Source organism: Vicia villosa, linkage group LG6, assembly GCF_029867415.1.
Source record: "Vicia villosa cultivar HV-30 ecotype Madison, WI linkage group LG6, Vvil1.0, whole genome shotgun sequence".
Taxonomy (NCBI): Eukaryota; Viridiplantae; Streptophyta; class Magnoliopsida; order Fabales; family Fabaceae; genus Vicia; species Vicia villosa.
The window spans coordinates 21460482-21485372 of NC_081185.1; the positions used below are offsets into that span (position 1 = coordinate 21460482).

At 32.3% G+C, this 24891-nt stretch overlaps 2 protein-coding genes across 2 annotated transcripts; one reads left to right on the plus strand and one right to left on the minus strand.

Annotated features, from left to right (window-relative positions):
- The first annotated feature begins 18653 nt into the window (after positions 1–18653).
- Positions 18654–20185, plus strand: LOC131608967 (large ribosomal subunit protein eL30-like). Its single transcript, XM_058880578.1, has 5 exons — positions 18654–18790; positions 18923–19028; positions 19202–19303; positions 19789–19857; positions 19954–20185. The coding sequence occupies exons 1-5, from the start codon at positions 18770–18772 to the stop codon at positions 19992–19994; spliced, it is 339 nt and encodes a 112-aa protein (XP_058736561.1). The 5' UTR covers positions 18654–18769; the 3' UTR covers positions 19995–20185.
- A 304-nt stretch (positions 20186–20489) lies between these two features.
- Positions 20490–24225, minus strand: LOC131608966 (serine carboxypeptidase-like 45). The gene is made up of 10 exons (XM_058880577.1): positions 23883–24225; positions 23692–23793; positions 23359–23454; positions 22728–22820; positions 22562–22641; positions 21837–22118; positions 21581–21705; positions 21408–21500; positions 21177–21294; positions 20490–21076 (listed from the first exon to the last, which is right to left on the minus strand). The coding sequence occupies exons 1-10, from the start codon at positions 24121–24123 to the stop codon at positions 20927–20929; spliced, it is 1380 nt and encodes a 459-aa protein (XP_058736560.1). The 5' UTR covers positions 24124–24225; the 3' UTR covers positions 20490–20926.
- Positions 24226–24891: the final 666 nt, after the last annotated feature.

Genomic DNA, 24891 nt, shown 5'->3' on the forward strand with positions numbered 1-24891 from the left:
AAAGAGTTATGTCTTGTTAAAGTTGGCAAAGTTTGAAGGAATGTGTGAGGGAGGTATTGACTAAAGTTGAAAATTCTCTAAATGGGCCCTTATTTCTTTGATCAAAACTTGATTCTAATATTTTTATAAACCCCCTGGCCCAATCCCATGTCATGATTTTATTTATTAAATTAAATTTGGTTTTTATTCATGTTTTTATTGAATTTAATTAAAATAAATAATAGAAAAATCAAAGATTGGATTTTAGGACTATTATGTGATGGAAATATCAAAATTATATCACTATAATTGACTTAAATTCGTGGGCAAAGAAATTGGAGAGAGATATGCAAATGTTAGCCAACTTTGGAAACTTTAAAAATCAAATTTCAATCAATATTTAATTTTGATTTGAAGAGAGATTTGTTGCATTCTATTTACCCTAAAGTGCTTTGCTATAAGTAAGGAAGGAGTAAGGATTGAGGGAGGGTTGGTTCTGGCCGAAATCCATATGGTGCAAAGCTTCAAAGTTACAAATTCGGGTGCCATGGCAGAAGCTTATTAAAGCCGATTCAAGTCCTCTCACATATCCCAGAAGGTTCCTCAGGGGCCTCTGAAACTAATAGCACCATTAACATTGGTCGTAGCATCCCGGAATGCCAAGAACATGGCCACGGTTTCGTGGTTCTTTTTGCTCTTCGATTCTAATGATTCACGCATCTTAAACATAATTTGATTATATATTTGCGTTGGTAATGATATTTAGATGCTTCTTGTGTAGTTTAATTGGAGTTTTAATGCAGGGACAAATATTCACCATGGCTAGGGTTTGGAGTTTTGATTTGGGGTTTTTTGAAAGAGATAAAATTAGACCAAATTAAAACCATCATCGTGTTTGTAATACAATTTCCAATCGAATCATATATTTATTTTACATTTATTTCCCTGGTCTGTGAATACGAAATCTGCAGGAATGAAGAAAAACGAGGAAGACGACGAGGAACAGTGTCCGCGCGCTTCACGTTTTGAATTCTGGTTCGTTAGTTTTTTCATATATCATGGTTTGCAAACGTTTCTTTCAACTACAAGCGAGTGTGCTTCAGTGGTATTGGCCTGGGTCCCCATGCGTGAGGGAGACGGTTCGAGACTTGTCTCGGACAATTATTTTTGTGTATTATTCATTTGTTAATAGATGCTTGCTAATCCAATGCGTGTGATACCACGCACGCCCATGACGGTCCCTTAATCTGGGCCATACGATTCCCATCAATCCAGATCCAAGGCATCAAATGTTGAAGGATCACCATAGATCCTCAAGAACGTGCTACACCAGATGACTGCCAGGTTTTTCAATGTAATTTTTTATATTATTTTTATTATTTAACTATTTGAATTGGATTTAATTATATTTAGATTTGATTAATTTATTTAGGATTAGAAATTAGATTAGGATTAGGGGCTATGATTATCTAGAATTATTTTCCCGATTTATTTCGATTATCTCGTTTAATTAATCTAACTTTAATTTTAAATCATAAAAACCTAAAGATGGCTTATCAATGCATTAGGGTTCGCTCAATCCCATTGGCCAGTGGCCAAAGTAGGATTAGGATTTTCCAACCGACTTAGGTATTTAGTCAAACAATTTAGAATTTTGTTCGCTTCGATTAAATTAATTGGTCGCAGTGGGTAATAATCAATTATCAGCTATTTAATTAATTAAAATAATAATAAAACTTATTTTGCTAAAAGGTTTTAACCACTCTATTGGTTACGGTGATTAGCATATTTCTCTCATTCCAATTCGTTGTTCTTTTTAATCGAATCAATCGATTACGAGGGGTAACGATACAAATTAATTCAAAAATACTATAATTCATTATTAGTGATAATCGAATCAATCGATTAAAATTGGTGATGATACAACTATTAATCTTTTAACTATGGTAATTGAATCAATCGATTATTGCGGTTAATGGTACAAATTAAAATCAGGGTTGTACGCCCTAAGCCTAAAACACTTCCAAGACAAACCTTTTCAAACACACTAAACCACGATACTACGGATTTTCGTCCCTTCAAACATTGCGATGTTCACAACTACGACAAGGTAATTCAAAATACCTTCGAACTTCGCATTTCAAAACAACTTCAAAACACATCAAATTCAATTCTAAGGCGTACAACCCTTTCCCGAACTACGTAGACTCTGATCCTTCATAAGGAGGTACGTAGGCACTTGGCAACAAGGCGAGTCCCCCTCTTTCAAACTCTAATCATGTTCAAATAATTAGCCTTTAACTCTTATTACTCTCTGTCACCTTTCTTTATAAACCTTGCCATAAACCTTTATCTTTGAATGTTAGCCTTTAGGAAAGGGTTGAGGGTGCCTAACACCTTCCCTCGACCTGAATATAGTATCTTACCCTGATCTCTTAATTGCATAGGTTTCCTATTCGCCTTGGTAGAATAGGTGGCGACTCTAAACATTAATTTTTTAGGCAGGTTGCTACAGCGGTCAATAGAAATTTTATTATTATCATTAATGTATTTTGTGTTTTTTTAATTTTAATGTACTTTTTTAATTTTAATGTACTTTTTTAATTATGATTAATGGTTAATGTATTTGGTACTTTTTTATTTATTGATATTATTTTTCCAAACTAAAAATATAGTTAAAAATAATAGGTAAAAAAAATAATATAAAAAAATTGAAAAAAAAAATAAAGGTGAGGTGTTGTCGCCAGGGGGGTGGCGACAACACCTGTTTTTTGCATGCATTCGCCAGGCCCATTGGCGACAACAATATAGGTTAAGTGTTGTCGCCACCCCCCTGGCGACAACGTTTTTTTTTCAAAAAAGTTGCTATTTTGGTAATTTATTTGAAATTCTTGTTATTTTTTAATTTTTTTTAAAAAATGTGGTTATTCAAAAAAAAATTCCTCATGTATGGCCTTTGTTATATCTCCTTATACTTTATTTTTATTTTCTAATAAATGGCCACCACGTGGCAGTCTATGAATGGCCGATTGACCAAGCCAGATGGGGAACCGCTAATCCCATTTCCATGCTACAATGTTTACACTTTGCTGTCATTTAATTTGGAAATTTCGTTATTCACTTCCTTATGGGGGTCACCCCCAGCGAAAACTCTAAAATGCCCCTTCTTCGGAGATGTATCTCCGAAGTATTTATTTTCTAAATTTTTAGAGACTTCGGAAGTGCACTTCCGAAAAAATCCCAAAAATTGGAATTTTGATTAATTCGGAGATGCATCTCCGAAAAAACAAAAAAAATTAAAAATCCCAAAAATTAAATATTTTGGGATATTAATTAATTCACATATCATAAATTTGATATAATTTATGAGTAATGAATAATAATAATTATATATTTTGATATAATTTATGAGTTATGAATAATAATTATTATATATTTCTATTCTGATTCATATTTTAAAATTTAAAATAATTTTAATTTAAAAAATTAAAATAATTTCAATTACAAAAAATTTAAAATAATTTCAATTATTAAAATGTAGTTATGAATAATTTCAATTCATGTTTCTACGGTTGATAATAATATTGAAAGAGATCAAATAAGACTAATAATAATAATAATTATTATTATTATTATTATTATTATTATTATTATTATTATTATTATTATTATTTTTCATAATTAAAAATGAATTATAATTTTTTATTTAGTTTAAAAAAATTTTAAAAAAAATTGTCTTAATTTTATTTAATGAATAAATTTTATATTTAATTCTATATAGTTCAAAATTTACTTATTAAATTAAAATGTTTTTAATTTATATAAGTTAGTAAAATAATTTTTAACTTTAAAATTGTTTAGGAAATTTTGATTCACCTTGATTTTATTGATTCACCTTCATTTTATTGATTCACCTTGATTTTATACCTATTAATTGTATTGATTCACCTTGATTTTAATTTTTTAATAATTATTGAATTCTTTCGGAAGTGTATATCCGAAACATTCCAAGACCAATTTGGTCTTGGAATATTTCGGATATGCATCTCCGAAGACACCCCTCCCAAAAAAGGGGTGTTTTCGGAAATGCATCTCCGAAAATACATTTTTTTCGTGTTTTCGGAAGTGCATTTCCGAAATAAGACAAATTTTGAAAAAAAGAAAAAACGTTTTGGAAATGTATTTCCGAAATTAGGGGTATTTTGGGTTTTTCGCCAGAGGTGACCAAGAAGACATGGAGGTGGATAAAGAAAAACTTTTTAATTTATGTTTGTGTCTTGTTTTAAAAGCTTTGCTTATAATGTTGGAAATGACAAAAATTCTAACTAGGATTATGATTAAAAAATAGATCATGCTAGTTTGTTTTGGCTTTCTTTTTGTTTTCTTAGATCAACAATAGTTTAATTTTAATAGCTTATATTTAATAAAGTATTAAAGGTACATAATTATTAATTCAAATTCTCTCGATTTAATTCGAATATGTAATACCGACCTTTTTTTTCTTAATTAAGTTAATTCAACCTTCCACGAATAATACGACGAGTGAATAATAATTCCACTACGTCTTCGAATTGGTAGGCTGCTAATGTCGTACCAATCAAATTATTCAAAACAGACAGTTAATAAATTCAACATTTTTTATGGACGCGGATTAGAAACGGGTGAACGTAAATTTCATTTGCTTGAATGATCAAAGGCTTAGCGCATGCTATGTCAAAACAATCGTTCTCTTCCGTGGATTAAATTAATTTCAATAATTTCATGAATAAAACGATGGGATGAATATCTACTTCATTCCACCTCTGAATTGGTCGACTCTCTATGCCGCACTGATCAAATACCCAAAACATAATTAGAAAAATCAAAATACAATTATTCTAATTCAATCAAAAACACTAATTATTAATTACAAAAATACAAAAAAGGGATTGTACACCAAAATACTTTTTTTCATAACTACGAACTACGGTAAAACTGTGAACTACGTAAAACACACTCAACATACAAAATAACGTACAATCCCATAAAAATCACCAACAAATTACCACAAACTACGTTGACACTGATCCTCCAATAAGGAGGTACGTAGGTGATCCGCTGTCGCGCTCGGATCAAAAACGAGTATTTTGAAAACGTAATATAGAGACAATGACTCGAGTCGTATCACAAGGATTCTTGTTTTGTTATTAAATAATATAAATAAAATTGGGGTTTATGGTTTTAGATCGATTTATGAACAATAGAGCAAATAAGAGATTAAAATAAGTGATTATAAAATAAGCTAAAACGACAATTTGCTAATTTGGTTCCTATCTATCATTGATTATTGTCATTCCAACCTCCTAAGCGGATTATCTATTCCTATTCGATCATAATATCCATTGACAAGCGCAATTGATAGTATAAGTTGTATGTTCCTATTATCCGAATTAAGCAAACGGGAATAAGTTTCATGAATTAAGCAAACATGAATTAAACGGACACGATAACGAATTAAGCAAACGATAACGTGACTATAGTTAGGATCATACAACCAATCGAATTAAATCAATATAGTCTATGCAAATCGAATTAAGCAAACAAGAGACATAGATTAATATTGAAAGGAATAGAACTGAATTATAATTATAATAACCTCAAGGTCAGAACCTGAATACAGCAATTTGTCTCAAAGGAATTAGTTCTCCATGGAATTCGTACAAGCTTGACTCATAATTTCTTGAATAATAAAAACATAACAATGAAAATTAGCGGCCAGACCTAGGTAAATGGGAGAAACAATAATTCGGGTCATAACCCAACTGGGTCAAACAAACATAACCCAGGCCCAAAACTAACGATCCAAAACTAAATAAAACTAATGCTGCAGCTTCAAACGAAATTCTGGAAAATATGCGCTCCGAATCTGACTTTTACTCCAACACGAAAGTTGTAGCTCTTTCTCTTAGCTTTCCGGCGATTATTAGAACGCCTCAATCGAATTCCCGGAGCTCCACTTATGATCATTTTAGTGCAGACTACTAATGCTGAAAAGAAAGTGCGGAAATCAAATTAAACCAAAAATAAACTAAATTAGAAAAACATTATAAAACATAAAAGTAAACAAAGAAAATCAAAGAAATGCTTAAGAACAAACATAGGAGAATGTGCATTAAAATGCACTGATCAAATTCCCCCACACTTGAACTTTTGCACTCCGAGCAAAATAAAATTAAAACTCAAAAGAAACACCCAACAATATTTACTCATTCTGGGCTACAAACTCTTCTGCGATTAAGATTGCATCAATAGGTACTAATCTTGTACACTAAGGATATCGTAGGAACACAAATCCGCAATTGTGCGGTCATAAGCCTCTTGAACACACAAACCACTTCGAATAATGTTATTATGCCAAAACCTAACTTAATCATCCTTCTTTTTACTCTTTTTCATTCTGGCGCAATCACATTAAGCCCGTTATCTCCACACACTCATAGTAAGGCTACCGGTTAGTGACTCTGATCCTTTTTTGCATGGGGTTCTGGTACCTAAGTAGTATACCCCTTTTATTCCCCAATTGTAGTTGCGGGGGATCAGACCGTAATCCTCCCTACCAAGTTCAGTACCAGAAACCTCTGAACCAACTAACAACGGGACTTGAAATCTCTTTTTTTTGTAGGTTTGACAACCGTTGGGTTAAGTGATCGGGTGAGGGTCACCAAACTTAGAAGGTGCGTTCCTTTTTATTTTTTTAAAACTTGGATCACTCACTTATTTTCATCGGCCTCCTTACGTAGAGCATGTGTGAGATGGTGCCGACTGCAAAGATAAACTACTCAAGAGCTATTAGAGAATGATAATTCAAGGCTATGTCATAATAAGTATTCAAATTAACTTCCATATGCAGGAGACTTACGGTGTTAAGACGATATCGATCTTGTGAACTTTTCCCTAGTCTCCACAACTAACCACAAATTAATATATAGCCTAAAACTTTCAAAAATATACTTTTTTAAGAACAGAAAACAAAACAAAAACAAAAAAAAATTGAAAGAAAACAAAACAAATAAATGATTCCCTCCCCCACACTTAAGACATACATTGTCCTCAATGAAAGAACATAAATATAAAATAAGAGTGAGAGAAAGGAAAGAACACACCCGAGTAGTCAAGGAGGAAATGTGATCACATAAGCAGCCTTTCTCAAAGAGATATATTCTACACTTTCTTCTTCCAAAGTGGGGATCTCATGGAGTAGCTTTGGGTAATGCCCATTGAGCTTGAAATTTTTATTAGTGCCTTCGCCTTTTATTCCAGGATCAAAGAAGAATCTTCGATAAGTAAAAGTGTTGAACGAGCACGTGATCTTATTTTCCACAACATCAGAGATCAAAAGATTGAGGGGTTGTCTCACTACTTTTGTTTCATCTTCCCCTTTAATTAAGACCCTATGCAAAATCATAGATGGGCTAATATCGAGAATTTCAGTCAAAGTCCACCCAATCACCTTCTTATGCTTCTTCAAAACATGCAAAATCTTATTTTCTTGATCAAAATCAAGGTTAGAAGAAATTATAACCGGCAGCATTTCATTCATCTCTAAATAAGCATATTTAAGATTCTCAGGAATTGGTTTCAGCTCAGGGGAATGTGGCTGCTCAATGGAAGGAGTGCTTGGGGCAGCTGGGATGTCAAGAGTATCAGTTGCATGAACAACTTCATCGATAACAACTTCACCTGTAGTAGATATGTTACCCTGCAAGGCAGCATCAATCTCAGCACATACAACCCAAATATTAGTGTCAGTACAATCAGAACATGAGTAAACATCATCAAAATCAGACAGTGATGGAAAATCAGATGCAAGCAAATCAGTACAAGTATCATCAACAGTTTCAGAAAGCAACTCTATTTGAAAAACATAAAGCTCTTCCAAGGGTTGTTGGTTTGATCCTTGAGCTTGCTGCATGGCATTCAATAAAATGGCAAGTTGTCCAATTTGTGTTTGCAAAGTCCGAAGAGTAGAATCTATTTGTTATTGATACTGAAGATTATTTGCAGCCATTTCTTTGACAATATCCTCTAGTGAAGATTCGGAAGGTGCACAACACATAACCTCAAATTCATTCAGATGCTTATGCGGATCCTCGCCTGCAAAACCATTAAACCTAGGCAACAAATGTATTAAACCAGATTTCAATTCAAAAGGTACATCAACATCAGGATACTCAATGCATAAGTTCGCATCAGGGGCAACCAACTGCCTTTAGGTTCTTTGTTCAGCCATGTTATCAACAAACACAGAAATATCAACTATGTCCCAAACAGGCAGAAACAAATAGAAAGAAGAAAAACGATTAAAATAAATTCATAAAAATATAAAAACACTAAATTTAATCTACTTAAGACAAATAAGAATTTTGGGAATGTTTTTGGATTTTTTCAACTCTATGAAAACAATAAAAAATTCATTAAAAATAGAAAAACGATGAATTTGGCGAATTGGAGTCGAATTCCCTTACTCTTCTAGAGTAAGGGAGTATTGATCACACAATTTTTCTGCTCCCAGTAGGAAAAAACAGATTATCGATCAGACTCAATTTCCAAAAAAAAACGTTTTTTCGACTCAAAAAGGCGTTACGGCCGAAACTGAGAGGAACCTATGGCCTAAACGCACAAACACTAAACCTAAGACTCTAAAATCAGTTAATAACGACAAGAATCCCCGGCAACGGCGCCAATTTGATCCGCTGTCGCGCTCGGATCAAAAACGAGTATTTTGAAAACGTAATATAGCGACAATGACTCGAGTCGTATCACAAAGATTCTTGTTTTGTTATTAACTAATATAAATAAAATTAGGGTTTATGGTTTTAGATCGATTTATGAACAATAGAGCAAATAAGAGATTAAAATAAGTGATTATAAAATAAGCTAAAACGACAATTTGCTGATTTGGTTCCTATCTATCATTGATTATTGTAATTCCAACCTCCTAAGCGGATTATCTATTCTTATTCGATCATAATATCCATTGACAAGCGCAATTGATAGTATAAGTTGTATGTTCCTATTATTCGAATTAAGCAAACGGGAATAAGTTTCATGAATTAAGCAAACATGAATTAAATGGACACGATAACGAATTAAGCAAACGATAACGTGACTATAGTTAGGATCATACAACCAATCGAATTAAATCAATATAGTCTATGCAAATCGAATTAAGCAAAAAAGAGACATAGATTAATATTGAAAGGAATAGAACTGAATTATAATTATAATAACCTCAAGGTCGGAACCTGAATACAACAATTTGTCTCAAAGGAATTAGTTCTCCATGGAATTCGTACAAGCTTGACTCATAATTTCTTGAATAATAAAAACATAACAATGAAAATTAGCGGCCAGACCTAGGTAAATGGGAGAAACAATAATTCGGGTCATAACCCAACTGGGTCAAACAAACATAACCCAGGCCCAAAACTAACGATCCAAAACTAGATAAAACTAATGCTGCAGCTTCAAACGAAATTCTGGAAAATATGCGCTCCGAATCTGACTTTTCTCCAACAGGAAAGTTGTAGCTCTTTCTCTTAGCTTTCCGGCGATTATTAGAACGCCTCAATCGGATTCCCGGAGCTCCACTTATGATCATTTTAGTGCAGACTACTAATGCTGAAAATAAAGTGCGGAAATCAAATTAAACCAAAAATAAACTAAATTAGAAAAACATTATAAAACATAAAAGTAAACAAAGAAAATCAAAGAAATGCTTAAGAACAAACATAGGAGAATGTGCATTAAAATGCACTGATCAGTAGGCATCTGGGCAACTAGAACGAGTCCCCTTTCCCCAAACCAACTAGAACGAGTCCCCTTTCCCCAAACCTAAATAGGTTTAAGGTCTTATCCTTTACCCTATTTTGAACAAACCACAAACCATAAACCTTACCATAATACTCTTACAACCCTAAGAGACATGTTAAGAAAACCTTAAGGAAGGGTTAAGGGTGCCTAACACCTTCCCTTAACCCTAATTTCTCAACTTACTTAGAAACTCTTATTTCTGTTTTTATCCCATGTTTACCCTTATCTTTAGGTTAAAATAAAAACATAGGTGGCGACTCTGTAGTTTAAGTTTATAACTTAAAATTTAAAGCCGGTCGTAACAGCACCCTTGTTTTTATGTTTTACTCTGAATTTTATGTAATTGCCGCGGGGTTAGGACGGTGTTACACTCCTTTTCCTTTTTTCCTATTTTCTTTCTAATGTCTCTTTCTAACTACTTTCTCTTGTTTTGTTAAAGTCTCATTAACATAAAACTCTAAATGTGCTTACCAAATCTCACCCTCGCCTTTTCTCATTCTAAATAAGCTTACTAAACCATTAAATGAAGTAGAAATGACATTCAAGAAAACTAAAGATGATGGTTGAAATGCAGAAATCTCTAAAGAAGAGTTGGAACAGGAAGAAATTCCTATTGAGGTGGAGCATAGTTTTGCTGAATTGCATAACCAAATAAAGACGAAGAATAAGCCCAATTTGCTAACGAAGATGAGGAGATTGATAATGACTACATGTTGTCTAGAGACAAGTCAAGAAGAGTCATCAAGCCACCTCATAGACTTGGTTAAGCAGATCTCATAGCCTCTGCCTTAATATATGCAAATGAGGTCCTTGACAAAGAACCTAGAGACTACAAGGAAGTTGTGAGGGGTTGAAATAAGACTGAATGAATGAAGGCCATGAATAATGAGAAGAAATCTCTTCATGATAATAACACTTGGGAGCTCATCAATAAACTTGCAGGGGACCAGATTAAACTGCTGTAAGTGGATTTTCAAGGCTAAGGAAGGAGTCGAATTAGTGATGTCAAAGAGATACAAGGCAAGATTGGTTGATAGGGGGTTCACTCAGAAAGAAGGAGTCAACTTCAGTGATGTGTTCTCTCTTGTTGTGAAGAACAGATCCATTCAAATACTACTTGCCATGGTGGAAAAGTTTGACCTAGAGTTGGAACATATGGATGTGAAGTCTACTTTCTTGTATGGTGATCTAGATGAAACAGTCTTGATTAGGAAACCTGAAGGGTATGCAGAAAAGGGGAAGGAATATTATGTGTGCAAGCTGAATAGATCTGTATGTGGACTTAAATAATCTCCTCGACAATGGAATAGGAAATTTGACAAGTACATGGCATACATAGGTTTCACTAAGAGCTAGTTCGAACACTGTGTGTATTTCATATTTTGGCCTGAAATTCACTTGTTATTTTGTTGCTTTATGTGGATGATATTCTCATAGCAAGCAACAATGCCGAGGATGTAATGAAGGTGAAGGCTAAACTCAATAAGGAGTTCGACATAAAGGATTTGGGAGCTGCATCCAAGAATCTTGGGATTGACATCTAGAGAAATAGAAAGCAGTCAAGATGATGCTTATCTCAAGAGACATACCTGCAGAAAATTCTCGACAAAGTTGGTACGTCGAATTCAAAGTCTGTTGTAACACCGACTAATCCTCATTTCAAGTTAAGTATGACTCAAAATCCTAGTACTTAAGTCAAAAGAGCCTATAAGAATATCATTCCATACGCTAGTATAGTAGGTTCTTTGATGTATGTTAGGGTCTGTATAGCATATGGAGTGAGCCTTGTAAGAAGGTATATGGCCAATCCTGAAAATGCGCAATGGAAATCATTGAAGTGGATTTTAAGGTACATAAATGGGTCTCTGAATAGATTCCTAATTTATGGTGGAGCCTTTGGTGAAGATAGTAAAGCAGCAATTGAAGGGTATGTCGATTCTGATTATGAAAGTTGTATGGATTTCAAAAAATCTATTTTTGGATATGTATTCACTATGTTTGCCACATCAATTAGTTGGAAAGCGACACTTCAAAAGGTTGTTGCCTTGTCAACAATTGAAGTGGAATATATTTCCCTCACTGAAGCAATGAAAGAAGCATTGTGGTTTGAAGGTTTTACTAAGGAGATGAAACTTCAAGGTAGAGCTATCACTGTTAAATGTGATAGCCAAAGTCCAAGGCTGCATTTCTTTAGAGAAATGATGGAACATGGAGAAGTCCAAGTGCCGAAGGTTTTGACTGGAGATAATGTTGTTGATATGATCACTAAGACATTGCCAAGTTGTAAGTTTTTCCACTGTATGCAGTTGATAAACTGCATGAAGAAAGTTAGTCGATAATGTGTTCTAGCATGTAGTAGTCGATAATGCTACATTTGTTAGCATGTCAAATTGGATTCGTCTATTTAGCCCAATTGTTTAAGTTAGCCTAGTAGTCTATAAATATACTAGTTCTCTCAGGTTATTATGAGAGGTTGATTGTTGTTATTCACTTGTAATCTATGAACCCTAGTAGAGAAAGTGAATAGATTCTTCCATATTCTCTCTCTTTCGTGAAACCTAATAGGATTTCTTGTGTTTGTTCAAGAAATTCAATATTTCTCATAGTTTTAGTTTGTTCTTAACGGCCCCTGTTACAATAGTCTCTAATATCCATGTGAACTTCGTAAAGTAATAAAATCCATCTTATTAACCTAGGCTTTGCATCTTTCTCTATAATTGAGTATTTAATAGTTGAGTGGTTTGTACACTACCACTTTAGTGCCAACTAAGTAGGATTTGAATTTGTCAAGTGCAAACACAACAACTAGTATTTCCTTCTTAGTGGTGGTATAATTCACTTGAGTATCAATCAATGTATTGCTACATAGTAGATGGAGTCAAATACGTTTTCATGCCTTTGCCCCAACACAAATCCTATAGGTTAATTATTTGCATCATACATCAATATTCAAATGGCTTCGACCAATCAAGAAAAACAATGATATGCGATGAAATTAAAGCTCTCTCTTCTTAAGGGCCTGCTTGTTTCAAGAGAACAAGAGAAGAGAGAGGTTGAGACGAGAGAGTATAGAGAGAAATGTCTTATCAAATCTGTTTGGTTTGCAAAGAAGTTGAATAGAGAGAATAAAATTGAGTGGCCCCCACATGATAATTGTTTCTCTTCTCTGCTGCGAAGAAATGGGAAAATGTGGTATTGATTTTATGTTATTCTCAATGTTATCCCTACAATATATTAAGGTTACATAAAAAACATTGTATAATATTTTTAATATAGGGATATTTTAGTCTTTTTAAATTTTAAAACACTTCTTTCTCTTATATTTCTCTTCTCTTTCTCTCCTATCAAACAATACATCAAATCTACTCTATTTCTTATCTATTTCTCTCTTTTCATACTCTTTCTCATCTATTTCTCTCTTTACATTTTCTTCTGGCCACCAAACACACCCTAAGTGTTTCAAATGCTTTCAAGAACTCTTTAATGAAGTGAATTCCTAGTCATGTCATGTTGTAACATCTGTCACATAAATTTTATGATTTTGGAAAAATCGTTAATAAATCGTTTGTAGAAGTTGCATGGCCTAAATTACTTTTAACATCTTTCACATTTAGAGGGGTGATGATTTGTCTATATTACTTTCTCTTTAAATTGATCAACCTCCAACTTTCTTAAGTATGATTTTTAGAAACTATTATTTTTACTGCAGAAATATTATGTATTTTTGAATATATTTTTAAAATAAAAATGTTAAATTATATTTTTGTTTATATATTTTTACTAACCAAATCAGTTTTTTATATAAAAATATTTCATTTTTAACTTCTCTTTCATATTTTTAGACTACAAAAATAATAAAATGACACATTTTAAATGACACTGCCTACAATTTGACGATGTAGAATAATTCAAATCAACTAAAAATCTATATCTTAAATAAAGTTAGTTTATTTTATAACTTTATTAATGAGATATAGATTTTTATGCGATAAATTTAATTATATATTTAGATTTAGATACATTTTTAATCTCCTCAATTTTAAATCTTTTAAGTTTTTAGTCCTCCTTTTAAAAAAAACTAACTTTTTGCTCCCCAAATTTAATACTTCTTGAATTGTTTTTGTCCCCTTCAAAATTGATCATTTGACACTTTTTTTATGGTGTAGCATTAACTTGGCAGAACTTATGTGGCACAACACCATACAACTTTGTCATATCATATATTCAAAAAGAAAAAAAACTAATTTTATTATTTATTTTTATAGAAAATTTAAGTAATAATTATATTTAAAAATAAAATAATTTTAACTAATTTTAATTGTTTTATTTTTTGAAATAATAATTTAATTTATTATTATTTCGTATTGTTTATTTTTTTATATAAATTTTAAGTAACTAATTAATTAATAATAGAAATTATTGAATATTAATAATGTACAAAATAAAAACTTGTCACCTAAGAGGATCAAACTTTCTCCCCCCAATGTTAATAGCCTTGTTACATAATGATGTAGGAAGACTGATCGCCCATATCGAATATCGAAGAAGAAATCACGCGTCAGGAAAACATTTGAATATTTAAAAAAAAATCTTTTAATTTAAGAAAATTCTATTTTTTTGTTTTATTTAATTTTGTTTTTGATTAAAGACCCATAACCCATAAAGCCTAATAAGATTTATTTGTTTTCTTTATTTAAATAATTTTGGCATGAATATAAGGATTATCTTTCATTATAATAGAATCCAAAATTTTCTTTATTCCTGGTGGACTCCAAAGCTTATCTACAGATTTTGCGCTTGCAACCCTATTTTCATTCTAGATTTAGTGCTTGTTATCCCTTTAGGGCTTCCAACTACGTCACATAACCAACGGTGTCATGAAAATTGGTCACCACGCCCCTAAATTTATATTTATTACATATTCAAATCAACAAAATATTAATATAAGGTCACTGATTTTGTTTCACAATAGATTAAATTTAAGTCTTCAACATTGACCTAAATTGTGCAAAATGTGGAGTCAAACTAGCCTGTGCTATGACTTTTTCAAGCCAATTATTGATATGAACTCAAAACCTTAACTAATATATTCATTTGTATACATTTATAAATATAAGTTTTAGTTTCACTTTTCATTTTCATTTGAATTTGCATTTACTTTCCAGTGCTCCAAGAGTATAAGGTAAAGGCTAGGATCATGATCGTGTATGGCTCATGCAAATGTTAAAATAATGGCAGGGGAATTGAGTCACTTTTTCTTTTCACGGTGATGTTGATATGCAAAACAACACAGTGGAAAAAATGGTTCATGTATGATCCATTATTATGTCATATGTGTGATCATGTTCAAATTGTTGATTGTGATAATTAATGGCTAAGAGTCTTAGTAGCATTGGCAAAATTTTATTTGTATTGGAAATCCAAAAGAGATGTATATGGTGCTTGGGAGCACTATGTTGGTTTGATTACGCATACGTAATAAATATAAAACTTGATCCTCTCCGATTGGGTGTCTGCTGCCTTCCATTCTGTTTCAATTCAGGCCATTAACTTAGTCTAATAAAACGAAAGATAAAAAAGTGAAAGAAGATTAAACTATTAAAGTTAAATCCAACGACCAATATTGCACAGGAGAGATGGCAGAATTGAAAAAACTGTAGGGGATCTGTTTCCAATATTATAAATATATCGCCAGGTTTGAAATATTAACTCAAGGCATAACTCAACTGATTTGATAATCATGCTTTTAAACCTTAGGGTAAGGGTTTGAGTTCAACCCTCCTTGAGGCTAAAAGTTTGCTTTGTACATTATAATATTCATAATTTGTATAATTAAATGATTAATTAATTATTTGAAACTTCTATAAAAATAAGTAATTAGTTAAATTATTATTTATTACTTCGAAAAACAAATAATTTAAAAATAAATATAATTTTTATTTTATTTTGAAATTTAACAATTTATATTATAGTTTAATAATATTATAGAATTAATTTTGCTTTTTGAGTTTATGACATGGTAAAGCTATATGAGGTGGCGCCACATAAACTCTATCAAGTCAATGCCACACAATATTAAAAAATGTCACCTAATCAATTTTGTAGGGGATAAAAAAGCCCAAGAAATATTAAATTTGGGGACCAAAAAGTTGGTTTTTTTCAAAGAAAGACTAAAAATTTTTTAAAAAAAAAATTTGAGGGATCAAAAGTGCATTTAAGTTTTTTTTTTTTTTAATTTTAACTATTTGATCTTTGTAACAAATAATGAATCATAAACCCATAATATATTTATTTTGTGTTAAATATGTTTGTGGTCCTCCTCAATATCTCAAATTTCGTTTTTAGTCTCTCAAAATATTTTCTTTCAAACAATGATTCTCCTAAAATTTTCATCCATACTTTTGGTCCCTCCTGCAACTTAGCGATGAATTTTCCAACTTAACGACAATTTTAGCAATATGGATCAAAAGTGTGTATGAATTTTTTTAGGAGAATCATTCTTTGATGGAAATGTTTTAAAGGACTAAAAACGAAATTTGAGATGTTTAGTAGGACCACAAACATATTTCACTATATTTTTTACATAGCTTCATATTCTTCCCTCTTTTCCTTCAACATCACATTCATCTAAAACCCAGAAAAATCAAAATTAAACCCAAATTTTTTAAACTTATATTCTATCCAATAATTAAATATATACTATTTTTAGAGACATAAACTCATATCCGGTAAAATTGATAAAAATCTAACATATATTCTATCCAATAATTAAATCTATAATATTTTTAGAGATGTAAACTCATGTTTCTCATGCATTTTTATCGAATATTTTAAAAAAATCCGATAAAAACAGAGGAAAGGACGACACAATTGCTTCTAGGCAAATTGAAAGAGTTGGACAAAGGTCTTGTACGAGGGAAAATGACCTCAAGGATTTGCATATGCGAGCAAAGAGGGTAGCCCCAACCGAGTCTCGTAGGATGAGGTTGGCTGAGTAGGCGTGCACACCTTGCATTATCCCGGTATAGGAGGTAGAGCTGATGGATGGGCTGAAGATCTTGTTGATGATCCTGATGCCGCAATTGTTAATAATGTCCAGACAACAACTAAGGAGGTGGATGGTTAAGATGACATGCAGATGATGGGTGAGATAGAGGTGACACATCATATTGAGACAACTACCATGGTTGATATGGGTGTCACTTCTCTCGCTGATAAGGAGGTTATTGCTTAGGCGGGTACATGGGCGATTACTACAGCTGATCTTGATGTGACTCCTCAGGCTGATATGGGGTGACTGCTTTGGCATCGACAAAGCCGTCTGTACACACTAGTGGATGGTGTAATTGACCAATAGTGTATGCAGATCATTGCACTGATTATAAATAACCTCATGCGTTTGGTAAATCAAAATGACAAGGTTTATACTTTGGCAACACATGTAGCACACGTAGCCCGTGCGAGACTTATGTAGATCTTATTATTGTTGGATTAACATTAGGGCTATTCATGGTACAGTTCGTGAGAAAAATTGAACCGAACCAAACCATAGTAAAAATTTATTCGAACTGAACCAAACCGTTTCAATTTACTAAAAACTGAACTAAACCAAAATTATAAGTTTGGTGTTCCGTTTTAAAATTTCGAACTGTATCGAACGTTAGAAGATAATTTTTCCAAAATCGAACAGTTTATTAAAGAACCGAACCGTTAAGCTATTTTTCAATTTTTAAAAAGAAAAAATTTAACTTGTTTTAAGCATTTTTCATTTTCAGTTTTGGTTCGGTTCGGTTCGGTTCAAGTTCAGTTTGGTTCGGTTTCAATTGCGATTCGGTTCTAGAATTGTTTGTGCATAATGGTTTGATTCACTAACCAAACATTATGGTTCAATTGTTTTAACTTTAGTTTGCTTTGGTTCGATTTTTTGAACAACCCCAATTAACATAACTTAATACATGACAATTAATATAACTTATCACAAGCAATTACATAACATAATAGAATAATAATAAATAACGCAACTTAGACACTACTAGATGATTTTGGACGTTTCAACATCTTGATTATGTCTTTGACATATCAGTAATTATCACATCAAAATCGAGATTATCCACTAAGGATCTCAGAACATCGAGATTGGGGGTGTGCTTGGGGAGCCGAAAATCAATAGGAGGCTTCATGTTATTGAATGACACAACTGACATAAACGAATATTGAGACATTCTAAGATATTTTTTTAACAATGCATGATCCCAATTTATATATATTTGAATTTATTACGAACCACACACAACTAGGAGTGACAAATGAGCATTCCAGCCCCGTTTAGGTCCGCTTTGCAAAAAACAGAACTGGACAGGACGATCATAGTTGAGGGTGCTAGCCTAAAGCTTTGGCCCGCCCTACACTAAAAATGAGGGCACGGCAGAGCCGGCTCGCGGACACTGTATTGTTTAAGCCTATAAATACAAAAATTATATTAATGTTCGTGCATACAAAAGCCCTAAAAAAACATAGCGGAACAAAACAAACACATTAGAGAATGCATACCTAAACCCTTAACCTGCTCAACACTATTAATTATTCTATTCCTATCGAATTTTTAACTTGCACTATTTTCTTTTTCTTGCGTTATATTTTTATAAGAATTTAACAAAGGTATTTTAAACATTATGAAAAATTGAGGGTGCCAGATATGAGTGGAGGGGTTGACACTACAAAATCTCTAAAAGTGTACTAACAAACTATAAAAAAAAAGTTTTTAGAAGATACATATACGGGCCTTGAAGAAGTTAGCCCAATTACCTATGACCCATTCTATTACCCATTCATATATATTACAGACAATTGCAACCTTTTCAAAACCCTAGTGGCAGTGCATCCATTTTCATCTCAGTAGCCGCATCTTCTCTGCAAATCGCCACCCAATCAATCAACCATGGTTGCGGCAAAGAAGACCGTAAGCAAGCTACCACTCTCCTTCATTCTCTCCACTAAGCATATTTCATACTATCATTTTGATGATTTCGTTTCAGATTTAGGGTTTCTAATCCCAATTCGATTTTAATCGATTTTTAATTGAATTTTACAGAAGAAGACTCATGAGAGCATCAACAACAGGCTCGCCCTTGTCATGAAGAGTGGCAAATATACCCTAGGTTACAAAACCGTTCTTAAGTCCCTAAGGAGTTCCAAAGGTAATTTTTTTTATTCTGAAGCTATAAATTTGCTTAATGTGGTAATTTTTTTGTATTCTGAAGCTATAAATTTGCTTAATGTTTTCTGATTTGATTTTTTGAAGTGTTTTAGGTTGATTTGTTTGTGGATTTAAGTGATGAATGAATGTGTTTTTGATTTTGATTATTTGTAGGCAAGTTGATTATCATTGCTAACAACTGTCCTCCTTTGAGGAAATCTGAAATTGAATACTATGCTATGTTGGCTAAGGTTGGAGTTCATCATTACAATGGAAGTAAGTTTCCTTGCATTCTTTTCCTTATCATATTTTCTATGTTAATATGCATTTGGTGATTGTTTAAAATACTAATTTATTGGTTTTTCTGTTGAAAATAAATGCAATATTATTCTGAACAATTGATCCATCCTATAACAATGATACATTTTCATATACTGAAATGAATAGGTTAGATTGAAATAGAGCTTGCTTTCAAATAAATTATGTTATTCCATTCTATCACACTTATCCAAACATACCCTTGTTGATAGAATAGCATGCCTTTACCTTTTGATTTGATGAATGTAGGTCATCAAACCTTGTGATACAGTAGTGTTCATCGGCTTATTTTAAGTATCTGGTGAAATAATGTTAAACTTGTGGTGTTTTAGTATTGATGTTAACTGTCTAATGCAATGATGTTGATGAATCTATCGACTCATTTTGAAAGATTACTGTCTTTATTGAACAATCATTTACAAATTTATCTTATTTTTAATCAGACAATGTTGATCTTGGCACTGCCTGCGGAAAGTACTACAGAGTGTGCTGCCTCAGCATTGTTGATCCTGGTAATTGATGCTTCTCTCAACTATTTTAATATTAGAAACTTGTATTTTGGTATTATTTTACCTATTCTAATTTTATTTGTTTTTTTTTTATTTCAGGTGATTCTGACATCATTAAGTCAATTCCTGGTGATCAGTAAAAGTAGTCAAGATATTTGCATGGTGTTTTCTTTTATCAATTTTCTAGACATTGTTGAAAGAATTTCTAGTTGTAAGCTCTGTACAATGCTCAGTATTTCTAATATCCAGTTGATTGAGCATTGAGTAATTTTGACTGCAATTTTCGTTTCATTGTGCTGATTTCTATATAGATTTCCAGTTTGATATTTAATTATCTGTTTTTGATTCATCTTTCACCTTTTCCAATAGTCACTACAATGAAGCTAGAAATCTTACTTGAAAGCAGTAGCATGCTGTAATGCACACATTAAAATTAATATTCTCTTGTTAAATTAATAAAAATCGTTATTTATGAATTCAAATAGACTTGTCAACTTTTAAGGCTTTATTAAGTAACCATGGTTTATGGATATCTCTCAGCAATAGCCCCAATAATTTTGCAACCAAGGGTTGTAACTCATACTTTAGCCACTTTTAACTTGCTTCCCTTAATAGTTTTGTCACTATTAACCAAGAGTTGAAGCGAAGTTTTAATTATCATGTCTTACTTTAATGGCAGATTCATTTAATTGAGTTAATCACTTCTCTCTAATTTATTAACAATGGATTGAAACTCTTTAGCAGTTGAAAATGTATCTTAATCTGTTGCTTCCTTCATTAGCACTTTTCACTTCATAACCAGATAAAGTTGGTGCAATGTTTTTCCAATGAGTAAACGATAGTGTGTGAGGTATGAATACCATTTCCTACAGGAACCTGATAAGGTCTTTCAAGTTTAAAATGAAAAGATACTAAGAAAAACTGTACCATGACAATGAGTTGATTTTTTTTCTTCAAATTAGGAATCATTTTTATCCTTCTTGATAACAACTTTACAAAATTTTCTACACTTGAAGATGATAAGATTTGATTTAAAAAAACCAAAACCACAACCAATTTTACACAAGACTAATCAAAATTCTTCTGGTAGAGGCTTTCCTTCTAAAAAGGACTTAAACAACACAAGTGATCTCTCAGGTTGTGAAAAGGGTGCTTCATGTGATGCTCCTCTAACTGTTGCAAATGATAGTATGTTACCATAAACTTGAGTCCACCCTCCAACCTAAAATAAAAAACAAGATAACTCTTAAGCATAAACACCATTCACCATACACCGACACTTGCACGTGGACTCAGTATTAGGAAAACTCAACAAGATTCACCTGCTGCCTTTCGAACCACACCCTGTAGGGCACAGTGGTATTGATTCTCAGTGTTTTTGCCAATTGATCTACTAAAGTTCTGCTTCCGGTCAATGGAATAACCGAATCCTGATCACCACTGCAAAACGCAAAACATAACAAGTAGTTGTATCAGTAGATAAATTCAAATAAGTCAATTCAAACATATTCTGATTTGCAAAATTATTCTAAAAACACGATGCATGCGCGTACCTATAGACCAATACTGGTATTCCGGCCTTGACTAGCTTGCCTACGACAGTAATCGTCGGTATCTCCAAATCGCGCAACTCATAATCCAAGACACTGATGAACATCAAGTACAATGTTCAAGATATTTCTTAGAAAAAGCAGCATATCATATGAAGGGTATAGAAGAGAATTACTTGCTACAAGGAGACCATCTTTGTATTCCGACCAGACGTGCGTTTAAAGCCGATTGAACATCTTTTCTGTTAAGATAGTTGAGCGTTTCGTCTTCCACGCATACATCAATTGTTTCATTCACTTGCTATTTGACAAACGAAAACAAAAACAACACTGTCATTTCATATTTCCCGTCTGATCTTAATCGAATAGCCACTAACGTATCTGACTACGGGATCATGAATGCATACAATTAAAATTCGACGATAAACTCACCTTGGGATTGAGGACTTTGGTTTGTGAAAACACAGACGATATACAAACGTCGAGTGTAACATCATACTTGTCGACAAATCTACTTGTTTCTGTAGTAACTCGGCTCATCACACTCGAACAAAGAGGAGAAACTGCGCCGTTATAGTATTCCCTCACATATCTTGAATAGTTACAAACAGAAGTGAACATTTTGAATGTTGAGTCTGAGATCAATCCATGTGACCAAAAAAACTCAGCTCTTGAGTTTAAATTTGTTGCATATTCTAGTAGTGGATTGCCGAGCTGCATCAAAGAAAGCTCGTTAACGATAAAGCACCAACACAGACACGAACACCAAACACCATGTTCTATACTAACACATACACGAACACGAATACCAGACATCATGTTATATACTAACACAAACATGAATACGAACATGAACACAAACACCAGACACCACATGAACGCCAGACACCATGTTGTATACTTATATAGACACAAACACAAACACCAGATACCATGTTATATACTAATACAAACACGAACACCAGACACCATGTTGTATACTCACACAGAACACAAACACGAACACGAACACCAGACACCATGTTATATATTAACAAATACATGAACACGAACACCTGACACCATGTTATATACTAACACAGACACGAACGCCAGACACCATGTTTGTATATTGACACTAGCTTGTAGAATAATTAGAAGTTTGTGGTTTAACTCACAGCAATGCCTTTTAAATTGAACAGCTTCTCCTTTTTGTTGAATTGAAGCATAAGCTCAGCCAATTGAGGAACATAATGACCTAATCATAAATTGCAAAACACATCATTACTTCAACTTTCCTAAACATTTATACAAGTAATAATAATAATAGATGATTGTTTTTACCAGCATAGCTCTCTCCTACAATGAACAAGCTTCTGTTTCTGTATTGTGGAAACTTTACAAACCAGTTTTGCAAGAAGATTAGATTATCCCTGGCTATAAACAGAAAGACAAAACAGTTTCAGAAAGCCAATGCAAACTTCAAAAGAAAAACAACACTATCAGAATCAGGGTCGTCTATAAGGACGTGCAAGGCAGATTACCGCACTGAGTTTAAAATTTTTCACAGTTAAACCGTGGCTAAATAGAGCCTAATAAAATGTTTGTCTCAGTTAAATCGTAGTTAAATAGAATCTGTATTTATTTTAGCATGGTTAAACTGCGATTAATCAAACAGGGTCTCCAAAAAATTAAGACGGTGATTAGGAAGTGGACATAACATACATAACTTTAAAGTGAAAGAGTAGATAGTGAAATAACATTATGCTATGCAAAACTTGGGACAAAAGGAAAATGACAGAATTTAGTAAAAGGTAAAGACTAAAAAAAAAAGCAAAAGAGAAATAATGAGAACTGAGAATGGAAACTGAAAAAGATAAAGAAAAATAACTTCAAAATAGTTGCATCTAATGGTGCTGGACCATTCAAAAGAATAACATTGGGAATCATTCTAAAGGAGGAAAAAAAAAATTACCTGTAATTTTGTCATTTACACCTTCATAAGATGAAGTATCAGTTGAATATGAAAATCCTACTCCAATAGGTGATTCCAAGTACAACATATTTGCCTCTGCAATTCATAATATCACACACATGCTAATGAGCTTTGTAGTACAAACACCTCTGAAAATAATGTGTTCGTGTCGGGTGTCTGCGTGTCAGTGTCATGTTTCTGGTACCCGTACTAGTATCATATCATAATTAAGCAAAAAAAAAAAAAAATGAAACCATAATAATAATTGAAATAATTCAACCAACTCTCAGACGGTTGAATTGACCGGTTCGGTCCGATTTTTAAAATACAAACCTGTATTCCAGCTGAATTGGTTGCTAACCAAAGCCTGTCCTTTAGGCCTAAAAGGGCCATTTTCTGAAAATGCACCAACACCAAGAGAAGAACAACCGGGCCCTTCAAAACACAAACTTCAACTTTTCAAAAACCTCAAAAATCATAACCATCTAAATGAATAATGAAAAAAAAAACAAAAAAAAAACTACCTCCATTGAGCCACAGAACAAGAGGTTTAGAAGCAGCATCATTCTGAGCTTCAACAAAGTAGAAAAAGAGTGCTTTTTGGTTTTTGTTATCAACATTAACATAGCCTGAAAACTGGTTAAACTCAACATGAGGTTGACCTGGTAAATGGTTGATTTTGTTAGGATGGGAAAGTGCAGAGGAAGATAGGTGGAGGAAAATTGTAACACAAATTGCAATGGAACAATAAGGTAGAGAAGACATGGTTTGGTTTTTTGTTGTTGTTTGTGTTTTTTCTTTTTTTTTTGGTTTCTGTTTGAGTTGCAGAAGTAAGTACTGAAAAAGCTTAGCATGGTGCTTCTGTTCTGTTTTGTTGTGTATTTAAGTGGAAAAGTTTTTACCTTTTGTTGGGAAGGAGAGCATATAATAAAAGTGGAAAATGAGAAATATAATAAAATTAGTAGAATATATAAAATTAATATATCTAATTTTAGCGTCCGATTTTTGAGTTTTTCCTTCCTTAATTAGATAAATGGACTAAAATTAAATATTTTGAAGAGTTAAAGGATCAATTAACATTTTTCAAGTTAAGAGATCAAAATAAATCTTGAGGTAAATTTAGAGGATAAAAATGATATTTTACCTTAAATATGTAACATTTCACTTTTTATTTTTATTTTTATAATTTTAATAGATTAAGGGGCGATTTATTTCAGTTTTCGGAAAAATAGTGTTTATAGTGTTATATTTTTCTGTTTAAAAAGATCTAAATAAAAATATAGTTTAAATATTTAAAAAAATATTATTTAATTTAATTTATCTTTTGGTATATTTTTTTAATATCAAAATCTCAAAATATAACTTAGAATCATTTTTTATAAAATTCATTTTTGAAATGCATTTTTTTTAAAATTCGTGTTTTATTTTTTTCTAAATCACTTTTGAAAAAAAAGTTACTAATTTTTAATATTTTAAAAAATACTTTTATAAAATAATTTTTTTGAAAGCTAAATATAATAAGATTAGTTTGGC

Excerpts from the sequence above, each read along its gene's own strand:
- LOC131608967 (XM_058880578.1), top strand. The coding sequence starts at position 18,770 with ATGGTTGCGGCAAAGAAGACC. Across the intron at positions 18,791-18,922 it reads TGGTTGCGGCAAAGAAGACC|AAGAAGACTCATGAGAGCAT; the intron begins GTAAGCAAGCTA and ends TGAATTTTACAG. Across the intron at positions 19,029-19,201 it reads GTCCCTAAGGAGTTCCAAAG|GCAAGTTGATTATCATTGCT; the intron begins GTAATTTTTTTT and ends GATTATTTGTAG.
- LOC131608966 (XM_058880577.1), bottom strand. The coding sequence starts at position 24,123 with ATGTCTTCTCTACCTTATTGTTCCATTGCAATTTGTGTTACAATTTTC. Across the intron at positions 22,821-23,358 it reads TGTAAATGACAAAATTACAG|CCAGGGATAATCTAATCTTC; the intron begins GTAATTTTTTTT and ends TTCTGTTTATAG. Across the intron at positions 21,295-21,407 it reads ATACCAGTATTGGTCTATAG|TGGTGATCAGGATTCGGTTA; the intron begins GTACGCGCATGC and ends TGCGTTTTGCAG.